Genomic DNA, 11,294 nt, shown 5'->3' with positions numbered 1-11,294 from the left:
TTCCCTCCCTTCCCTCCCTTCCTCCCTCTTTTCTTTCTCTCTCCTTCCTTCCTTCCTTCCCTTCCTCCCTTCCTTCCCTTCCTCCCTTCCTTCCCTTCCTCTCTTCCTTCCTTCCTCTCTTTCGACAGAGTTTTACTCTTGTTGCCCAGGCTGGAGTACAACAGTGTGATCTTGCCTCACTGCAACCTCTTCCTCCAGGTTCCAGCGATTCTCCTGTCTCAGCCTCCTGCGTAGTTGGGACTACAGGTGTGCACCACCACACCCAGCTAATTTTTTGTATTTTTAGTAGAGACAAGGTTCTACCATGTTGGTCAGGCTGGTTTCGAACTCCAGACCTCAGGTGATCCACCTGCCTTGGACTCCTAACGTGCTGGGATTACAGGTGTGAGCCACGGCACCTGGCCGAAAAGCATGTATGTCTGTGTATACTTTTGTCTATATTTTTAACCTACTTGAATCATATAAATTACCTACTCACACATTTTGTTTTTTACAAAAATTCCTTAAATTTGAAATACCATGAAGCTACTAAATCCAACCACATTCATATTAGTATCATACCAATTCAAAGAGAGGGTGTGTTTCAAAGGATTTTAGAAACCAGTATTTTTACTTGTACATTCCATGTTGGATACTTTCTAAAGACCAAAAAAAAAAAAAAAAAAATACAAAGATATTTTAGAAATTTAGCAATTTTAACTGTTGTATAATATGTATTGTTATTTGAAATCATAGGATATCATAGGATAAAGCCAATAAATAATTATACTAATCATATTTGGAATCAACAATTTTCACAGTAAGAAAAACGAGACATAACTATAAAATTAAAGAAAATAAATGTAAACACTGTATTGTTATAATGGAATGATTTTATTTTAATTAAGTAATATGTGTGTGTACAACTAAAGATCTAAAAATATATACTATAACGTTAATTAACAGTAGTGTTTAGTTAACAGTAGTAGTGTTGGGATGGTATTATACAAATATGATGTTTTTCTTCTTTTCTTCTCTCTTTGTTTTTGAGACAGGGCCTTGCTTTGTCACTGAGGCTGTAGCGCAGTGATGCAATCATGGCTCACTGCAGCCTTGGCCTCTTGAGCAGCTGGAATTATAGATGTGCACTACCATGCCTGGCTAATCTTTTAATGTGTGTGTGTGTGTGTGTGTGTGTTTTGTAGAGACAGGGTCTTGCTATGTTTCCCAGGCTGGTCTCAAACTCTGGGTCTCAAATAATCCTCCTACCCCAGCCTCCCAAATTGCTAAGATTACAGGCATGAGCCACCACACCAGAGATTGATGCTTTTATTTTCTTATGTTTCTGCTTGTTTCTATTTCCTAATTTTCCATAAGGTGCATGTTCTTTTAGGTCGGTGCAAAAGTAATTGCAGTTTTCGCCATTAAAGGCTTTCATTATAATAGTACCAGAAACTAACGAGAAAGATAGCATTAATTAAAAAAAGGGTTTAGTCATGCCAGGTTACATTTTGTTATTCTCAGTCGTGTCTAGAACCTGAGCTCCCATGAGGGTGAGACCGGTGGAGCATTGTGACTTACTTTTTCATTTGGTAGTAGCCCTTTTTCACAGTTCCAAAATTACCAGAGCCCAGTTCTTTGTCTTCCAGCGTCAGCAGCTTTCGGTCCAGGTAAACCTCCTTGGGCCTGATCTCCTCAGGGTCCGCATAGGGGCTCTCATACACCTCTGTGTCCATGGGTAGGGCTTCTCTCTGGGGGCCTGCAAGGCAGTCAAGAAACATACAACCCGGAGCTGGACCCCACATCAGGATTCATCATTCCAAGAACATGATTTTCATGGGAGTGTGAACTCAGAGTAGCATCAGTGTTGCAAGGGATGAGAAATTCTGAAGAGCGGCAGGGACGTTTCCAGCGTCGCTGGGTGAGGGAGGTGGGAAAGACCATTTCATTCAATAGCACCACCACCGCTCATGGGCATGTGGTGCCTGCTACCTGCCACCAGATGTGAGTGTCTCCGTGGCTAACTGTGGCTGTATCGAAATCACGGACGTGGGGTGGATTCGTGAACCAACTCTACAAACTTACAAGTGACCACGTGCTTCGCTCTGTGAATGTCCCTTGAATGAAAGCAAGTCTCACCTTTTTCTGCAGCCCAGGGTGCAACTTCTGGCTCATACGGATTGAATGACACAGTACTCTCTGGCCGGTTCCCTTGGGCAGGGGAGGGCTAAAGTACATAAAGGACAACAGGTTATTTTTCTTCATCCATACAACTGTTAAATTGATCTGCATACTTATTTTTATTTTCCAATAATCACAGTTTAACTTTTGCAGAAAAGACAAAGGACAGAACAGGGAGGAAAATAAGGCTGATCTCATTCTTCGGGCAATTATTTGGATCTTGCAAAGGCTAAAGCAAGCTTGTGCTGCTACAACTCAAGGGATCCTGCGAGGTGTTCAGAGGGTGTGGTGAGAGTCAACTCCAATGGCCTGAATAGAGCTGCTTGCCCACTCACCCCCTGGCACATCCTATTCCCACCTACCAAAGGTCACTGACGATGTGCATGTTCGCCTTGGATGCATTTTCCTCCTTTAACTCGTGCTCTTCAATTTCATATTACAAGGACATTATTTAAAGAGGAAAATTTGTCCTCATCAGCTGCTCCCATCTACTTCCCAGCTCCAAAGCACGTATGTTTTCCTAGTCTCCACCCAAGTCTTTATCTTCAGTGGAGATGCAGCAGCATTGGGGTGGATGGCAGAGGGTGGCACTGGTCAGTGACTACAGGTCCCAAGGGAAGGCCAGTCGCTGCCACCTAGGCCAGCAATGCTCTTGCTGCCATGGCTGCTGCTGGAAATCAGTACCCCTGTGAGACGGGGGCTCCTCTTTGTGCAGCTGAAGGAAGGCAATTCTTCCTGATGCCCACAGCAGGTAATAGAGGCATATCTGAGACAAAGTTATGCAGTCTGTTAACAGCAACTTTCCCTATTATTTGATCCACATCAGTTTATATCATGAAACAACTGGGTGGAGGGAAATCTACTCATTACCCTAAGGACTTTCCCTTTTGAAAGTCTCTGTCTTGAGTTTTCCTGACCCACCCTTTCTTCCCAATTAAAACAAGATTCTTGCTACTAAATTTAATTCACAGGAGAACCATGATTCAGATTTTTTTTTTTTTTTTCAGTGTGAGTTGAGTCACAATTCTATATATCGATTGACCTCTTCAGTGCCCAAACACTGGCCACGAAGAAATGAGATACTGCCAGATTTTGGAGACAGTTAAAGAAACAGAGACATAAAGCTTAACATGACAGTCACTTATCTTATGGTACACACTAAATCCTCATGTGCCTTATTAATATTACAAGGCCAGAAACCAAAAGCAGAATAATGAGGTCACAATGCACCACTACCACCACTCAGCCATCGTTTCCAAACACCCAGACTTTCTTCTTTCACGCGGTCTGCTGAGTACTTCAGAGGCAGGCATTGCTCACCATGGCCCAAGCCCATTGACGAGGCTAAAGGACATCGGGTCTTATCTGTAACAATGATGTCGACGGGATCCATTTTTCTCACAGACTATCTCAGCATTCTTACTGAACTGATTAACAGAAGTAACTATGATACATCAGAATAAAAATAGAATATAAGTGCAAGGTGGGGGAGACATTTATTCACCGCATTGGGGACTGTGCCACATCCACAAGGACGCTCAATAAAAATGTGTTGAACAAACATATGAATGAATGGATGGGCGAATGAATGAAAATAACTTCTAAAAACTAGAAGATGTGAATGAAGTATAAACTAATGTGCTTTAAAAATTAGCTCTCTCTCAAGCCTTTATGCTAATGAAGAGAAATAAGAATGAATAATTCCAAACAACAGTCTATTTCTTTTAAACATTTACATATGATTACAGGACTGTGCTGTGGTTTCACTTCTGATTTGTAATACAATTACCCTGCCTCTGGAAAGCTGAGTGAGGCAGGTGGGAAAGACCATTTCATTCAATAGCACCACCACCACTCATGGGCACGTGGTGCCTGCTGCCTGCCACTAGATGTGAGTGTCTCCATGGCTAACTGTGGCTGCATTGAAATTACAGATGTGGGGTGGATTCGGGAACCAACTCTACAAACTTACAAGTCACCACGCGCTTCGCTCTGTGAATGTCCTTGAATGAAAGCAAGTCTCACCTTTTTCTGCAGCCCAGGGTGCAAACTGGGTGACAGAAACTGGGTGATTCCCTAGGCTTTCCATCCTTCTTTTTTTTCTCAGTTCTCTCCCTCCCGCAACCAATTCTAGGCTGAAAATAGGTTGTTGTTGTTTTTTCTTTTTTTTTAAAGCCTCTTTAAGTGTTAACATTTACTGTCATTTCAACTCCTTTGATTTTCCTTGCAGGTAGGCACATTCTGAGATCCAAAGACGAAACTTGAACAGACATGGCATTAAAGGATGTCCTCGGACTAGCCATCACAGGCGATGAGAGGGAGCATCACCCCTTCTTGACGTAAGACCTCCTGTCCCTCCCACTGAGGGCATTATCCTGGGGTTGCAGCCTCTCTACACTCACAGAATGTTCTCCAGACCAGGAGGACTTCCAAATGGCTTGTTCCAATTAAACCAGAATGTAATTCCCTGACATACGAATCCCGTAGGGAAGAATTTTAAAACAGAGATGGGGTTGTCAAAATATGCTGAAAGGGATACTAGGGTGTCAGGAATGAGTAAAAATTAGTAGCGATGGACACAGAGAATCTAACCCCCTGGGCATGAATAATTTATACCCTCACTAGCAGTGTGTTGTTCAGCCCTAGTCTATCTTGGCTTATGGATCGGGAAACAGATGGGAGATCTTCCTTGGAAGTTAGAACTCCATGTTTATAGCCAAGGAAGCTTGGGGCTTCATTTCCATGCTGCCCAGCACAGACCACTATGTGATGATGAGCCTTTTAAGCCAAGCCACAAAGAACTCTCACGGCTCTCAATAACCCCACATCAACTCTCTCCTACCCAGATCCCTGGGCTCCCTGCCCTTATCGCTTTCTGGTGACTAACGGGACTGGAGCAAAGAATGATGCCACAGTTGGAAGAATGTGGAAGAAATGGGAGGTTTCCTATTGAGTCAGTTAAAAGAACAGTAGTTATTTTATGATAAAGATGATGCAAAATCCACGTTTCATCTTTCCCAAAGCACTTGGTGAATATGCCACTTAGTAGAATAACTAAAATAACCTCTAAAAGAAAATGCTCAGTTAAAAAGAAAAATTTAGGTCGGGTGCAGTGGCTCACGCCTATAATCCCAGCACTTTGGGAGGCCGAGGTGGGTGGATCACAAGGTCAGGAGATCGAGACCATCCTGGCTAACATGGTGAAACCCCGTCTCTACTAAAAATACAAACAATTAGCCGGGCGTGGTGACAGGTGCCTGTAGTCCCAGCTACTCAGGAGGCTGAGGTAGGAGAATGGCATAAACCCGGGAGGTGGAGCTTGCAGTGAGCCGAGATCATGCCACTGCACTCCAGCCTGGGAGACACAGCGAGACTCCATCTCAAAAAAAAAAAAGAAAAAGAAAAAGAAAAAATAAAAATTTGAGGAGTTTGTAAAGAATGAGCACAGTGGCATAATGATAAGTTGTAAAAATATTATTTTAAAAAAGTAATGACATTCAATTTTAATAAAAAATGTATTTCCAGTCTACATTATTATTAGCCTTTTATTCTTTATGTTTGTATTTGAGAGATCCATTCTGTCCTAATCAGTAAGTGTCATCTGTTCTGCACGGTGAGCAACAAGATGTAAATGAAATGCTGACCATTCCATTTTCTTCATTTTCGCCAATACTCAGAACAGGCTCAAACCCGCAGTCCACCACTAGATGGCATGAGCCACCTTAGCTTTCTACCTTCCGAAAGAACAACTGGTGATTTTTCCTTAAATTTTATGAATTCAGGTAATGACATCACTCTGCAATAATAAGTCCAGTTATAAATTATTATCCCTGATTTCCTATTGGTAAGGTTTAACTTCAAATAGAAAATGTACTTCACAAGTATTCTTTGAGCACCTATGTTTAAAAGCTGGGGATCCAAAAGTGAACAAAAGAGGAAAAAATTATTGGTTTATGGAACTGACAGGCCCATTCAGAGTTTCCTGATTCCAGAGTATTGCCAAGTGTCGTAACATCCATTTACTAGATCTTAATTTTTACTCCCAGATTCTTGGGCCATTTTCAAATTAGGCAATAGCAGTAATGCAGATGACAATATAGTCATCAGTCATCACAATAATAGTGACAAAAGAGCCAGTTGGCTTTAGAATATTGGCTGCAATAAACTAGGTGTGGTTTCCTTTTTTTGGAGGAATTACCCTGGTTCAGTAGACCCCCCACAGGCGAGGGTAGACTGTTGGCCAGGAAATAGGCTACCATCAGCCTTGCTCTGAGATCCATGAAAATAACACCGACCTCTGCAATTCCTCTTCTCTTACAGCGAAGATCTAAAGTCTGTTCCTTTCTAATTATATGAAAACACATTTTCTCAAGGGTCTAGTCTACTAAGGCATTACCAAGCAAAAGAGTATGACTTGAGGATGTTTCTTTCTTTTTTCTCTTCCCACTGAGCCCTGTACTTAAATGTAAGTTTTAAAATATTATAATCACCAATGTATGTGTTGGAATAAAACATGAAAAATGGGTTTTAATTGGAAATTCTGGGACACATTTCAGTTTAATCCTCTTAGGGGATGTGCCTTTGAAATGCAAAGCTGAAAAGTTCCCTGGAAGTCTATAGGGATGCTGCTCTTCAATTTCCACCTATTTTCCATAAAAGAAGGATAAGGTTCTGTGCTTAAAGCAGCAGAGAAAGAAATTCCAGGACTAATACTGGGATGGGTTTAATTCATTTAAAGACTACTAGTTGTATTCTTAAGTTAATTTTGTTTATATTGTATAAGCATGTTACTACTTTCTTTTCTTTTCTCTTCTCTTTTCTTTCTCAGAGTCTTGCTCTGTTGCCCAGGCTGGAGTGCAGTGGCACGATCTCTGCAATCTCCGCCTCCCAGGCTTAAGTGATTTTCCTGCTTCAGCCTCCTGAGTAGCTGGGAGTATACGTGTGTGCCACCACGCCTGGCTAATTTTTGTATTTGTAAAAGAGACGAGTTTTCACCATATTGGCCAGGCTCGTCTTGACCTCAAGTGATCCACCTGCCTCGGCCTCCCAAAGGGCTGGGATTACAGGCGTGAGCCACTGTGCTTGGAAGTATGATACTAATTTCTAAAGACAAGTTTAAAATGCATCAGCCTGTTAGTAATTTTATGAAACATTTCAATTATCTGATTGATAATCATCTTCAAATCAACACATACTTTTCATCAACTATCTAGATGCTATAGGTAATTCAAGTTCTAACATATATATATTTTTTGTGCCTGAATTATTAAAGCAACTATTTATGCTGAGAAAATTAACAAGTTCAAGAAAGTTATTTATCTCTTAGCTAACATGATGGGACATTTGACATAATTCTCACAATTCTTTTCTCATGACTGATTACATAATGGAAAGTTCCCCGTGTGTTTGTGAAAATATACATATTAGCTCTAAAATATTTCTGACAAGCAATTAAAATATTTTTAGTCTATAGCTTAAACCACACAACCTTGATCTTTTAAAAATTATCTCTTGATATTTTTGGCACTATATATGTGTCATCATTAGTAATACTTATTCCCAGTTTCTTACTTCTATAAAAAATTCAATGTATACTTTAATGTTCTTATAAACTTAAATAGAAACCAAACTTTTTTTTTTTTGCCAGAAAGGTATTTTCACAATAGTAATAAGATTAATTACTCTCTACTATTTAATTTTGTTTTAAAAAATTGATTAAAATTTTTTAACAGGCTCAAATTTAAAAAGATACAACAGAATTTACAATGAAAAGTGGAATTTCTTAACATTCCCATCTCTTACTCCAGAGGCAACCAGCATTGCCAGTATTTTCTGTATTTTTCTAGGATACTCTATACGATATCAACACATTCTGTATATATGTGTGTGTGTGTGTGTGTGTACATGACATTGTCTTTTACAGTTAACATTATATTTTGAAAACAATTCTAGATCTCAGCTGTCTCCCACGGTAGCAATTTTACTGTAACTAATTTCATTTGTCTTCCATTGATAAGCATTTAAATTATTATCAGACTTTGTCAATTATACAGTTTTGGAAAAAACACCTTCACATGTACATGATTTCACATAAATGCAAGAATATCTCTACATACTTAGAAATACAATTGCAGAGCCTTTCTTACAGATTGCATCATTTCAGACTTCCCCAAGGAAGAGTAGGAGTGCTAATCTACCACGCCTTTACTACAGAGTTACCAAGCTTTTAAAATGTGGATCCGTTTCATAGGTGGACACAGTTAAGCACTATAGTTTTAACTTGCATTTCTCTTCTCATGAAGTTAAACAACATTTCATATGTTTAAAAACTATTTATGGCCGGGTGCGGTGGCTCACGCCTGTAATCTCAGCACTTTGGGAGGCTGAGGCAGGTGGATCCCGAGGTCAGGAGATCGAGACCATCCTGGCTAACACGGTGAAAACCCGTCTCTACTAAAAAATACAAAAAATTAGCCAGGTATGGTGGTGGGTGCCTATAGTCCCAGCTACTCGGGAGACTGAGGCAGGAGAATGGCATGAACCCGGGAGGCGGAGCTTGCAGTGAGCCGAGATGGCGCCACTGCACTCTAGCCTGGGTGACAGCCGTCTCAAAAAACAAAACAACAACAACAACAACAACAACAAAAAAAAACAAAAAAGAACTATTTATATTTGCTTTACTATAAACTACTACTGATATTCCCTGTCCATTATCCTAGTAGACAGTTAATATTTTTCTTAATGATTTGTAGAATCTCTTTGTATATTAAAGCTATTAATCTATATGTCAGCATTAGTGCTACTTACTCCCAGTTTCTCATTTCTCTTTTGATGATGTTATAGTTCTTATCTACACACATATTTCTTTATTTTTAGGTGGTAACTGATATTTTCTTCAATTTTTTTCTGACATGTTCTCCTGTAGTCTAAAGATGCACTAAAACTTATATTCTAGGTATTTCGTTAGCCACTGTGGGTAATCTGTGGGCGTGGTTTGCCTTGGGTAAACATGAAAAACAGACATAGTTATTTTATTCAGGTGTAAAATACACCTTTTCTTCCTCTCAAACACTGCATTAAATCGTTCTGTTCTATGGTTAACATGATTGAGAACTTCTTGAGTACGAGTAAACTTGGAAAATTATTACTAAATAAAACCTCACGGGTTTTATGTCTTTTATTTCTGCTGTTTCTAATAAATACTTTAGGCAATCTACTTTATGAATGGATGCTCAATTATATGCTAAAATATCGGTAAAAACACCAATTACTATGAAAACAAAAAGAATTTCTGATAAAAAGAATCAATTTTACCCCACTGATAATAAAAGTAGAATGGAAAAAAAGCAATTCAAGCACATCATATATACATATTTTGGGGGAAGGAATAAATGAGTCATTATAAATAAAAGTCATTAAAAAGAACTTATTTTTATTTTCCCTCAAAATCCAATAATAGAACAAAACATGGAAATCAATGAGATGTCAACATTACTGCCTCAGAAAGAAAACTGTTTTTTCTAGTCCTCAGATTACACCTCTTCCTTACATGTCACATTTGCAGTTCTGTGTTAGACGTTTAAGCCATAAGGAAGTCACCATGCACTGCCTGACCTCACTGTGCAGCGCACCTCACAAAACCCGGGCGTTCCCTCCATCACAACGTAACTTACATAATCAATTACCAGAACACTGCAACACCGGAGTCTGGCCACCAAAAAGTAAGTGGGCCATCTTGGAAAAGATTTTCCGACATGATAATTAGCTATGACAGATGACGCCAACCGAAACGACTTTAAAAAGACACTTGAGCACAGAAAGCATGCTCACACTGATGGACTTCCAGCTGACGGACGGAGGACCCACACAAAAAGCACATGATGTACCTGGGGTGCGGCTGCCCAGGAATGGCAGGTGTGAGCAAGGGCAAAGAGGCCTGGAAGCAGAGTGGCAAGAGGTGGGGGGCAGCGCACACGCAGGGCAGGCCGGGCGGGCGGGAGCTGAGTGCGGGTTGGTCCTACCACTTAGTTGGACAGCAAGCAGGGGATGCTTTAGCACCTTTCTGTGGCCAGGCTTTGGGAAGGAGTATGATTTGATTCTTGAGATTATTCCACCCGCTGACCAAGTCTAGAAACCACAATGGCAAAGAGGAACAGTAAATGTTTCAGAAGACAAATACAGACCCCTTCCATGACATGCTACTTAAACTTGCTTCTGTAATCGCACCACTAACCCCCTCCTGCCCCCGCCAATGAGATCTACCACGGGCAACACCTGATCATTGGGAAGGCTTCTGGAAGGGCCTGCCACTTGGGGAGAAGGATCTAGAAATATATTTGGGAAATATGTTCCACTGAAGGCTACAAAATTAGAGCTGTTACATTTACTCGCTCATGCTTCATGTGGAATTATTAAGTCACAAACTCAAGACAAACCACCCGAAAGAAACCACAAGTAGATCTGAGTGCTCAGTTGTGTTGCTTCTTCATGGTGGGTGCTGGTTCCATGCTGGAAAATTTTTGTGGAAATTAATTGAGTTGTACATGTAGGACCTCTGCATTTTTTCTCCGTACGTATTTTACCAGTCAATTAAAAAGTTATTCCAAAATATTTAACTTCTTGTAGCCATTGGGTGATGATGGCTAAACACAGGGCTTGACATTATTTTAAGAGTTCTCAGCCCTAAGCCCTCATCCACCTGAAGGGTATACGGATCTGTCTTATGGAGCCTATAATATTAAGGTAGAGTTGCCAGGCCTGAGAGCCCTGTAAAGGGCAAAATAAAGTCACACCTCCATAAAGGCATTACATTTTGATCCCAAAGTTCACTGGTATTTTAGCAAATTCATGTTCCCTGCATTTGATAACAAGTGCTGCTTCTGGATGGCCTCCCCTGTTTCAACCTGGGCTCAGCTCCTGGGCAGCCAATTGTCCCTACTGGAGGCAGGATGTGTATTTGGCTTTCTGCAGATTTTGTTTTTCAAGGGTTACCAGGCAAAAAGTGAGGTGCAGAGGGCACACTTCACAGATGGCATTAAAGGGCATAAAAAGTCCATATAGGCTGGGCTCACGACTGTAATCCCAGCATTTTGGGAGGCCGAGGTGGGCAGATCACGAGGTCAGGAGATCGAGAC

The 11,294-nt window shown here is 40.6% G+C and overlaps 1 protein-coding gene across 1 annotated transcript in view; it reads right to left on the bottom strand.

Annotated features, from left to right (window-relative positions):
- The window catches only part of SYK (spleen tyrosine kinase), a 52,773-nt gene that overhangs the window by 20,834 nt on the left and 20,645 nt on the right, over positions 1-11,294 (bottom strand). The window contains exons 6-8 of the mRNA XM_011991203.1: positions 10,219-10,287; positions 2,119-2,206; positions 1,561-1,738 (exon numbers count right to left, since the gene is read on the bottom strand). Coding sequence (XP_011846593.1) covers positions 1,561-1,738; positions 2,119-2,206; positions 10,219-10,287 — 335 coding nt within the window. The remainder of the gene's footprint in view (positions 1-1,560; positions 1,739-2,118; positions 2,207-10,218; positions 10,288-11,294) is intronic.

Source organism: Mandrillus leucophaeus, unplaced genomic scaffold, assembly GCF_000951045.1.
Source record: "Mandrillus leucophaeus isolate KB7577 unplaced genomic scaffold, Mleu.le_1.0 Scaffold391, whole genome shotgun sequence".
Classification (NCBI taxonomy): domain Eukaryota; kingdom Metazoa; phylum Chordata; class Mammalia; order Primates; family Cercopithecidae; genus Mandrillus; species Mandrillus leucophaeus.
The sequence above is the reverse complement of the archived record's forward strand: the minus strand, read 5'-3'. Positions and strand labels throughout refer to the sequence as shown.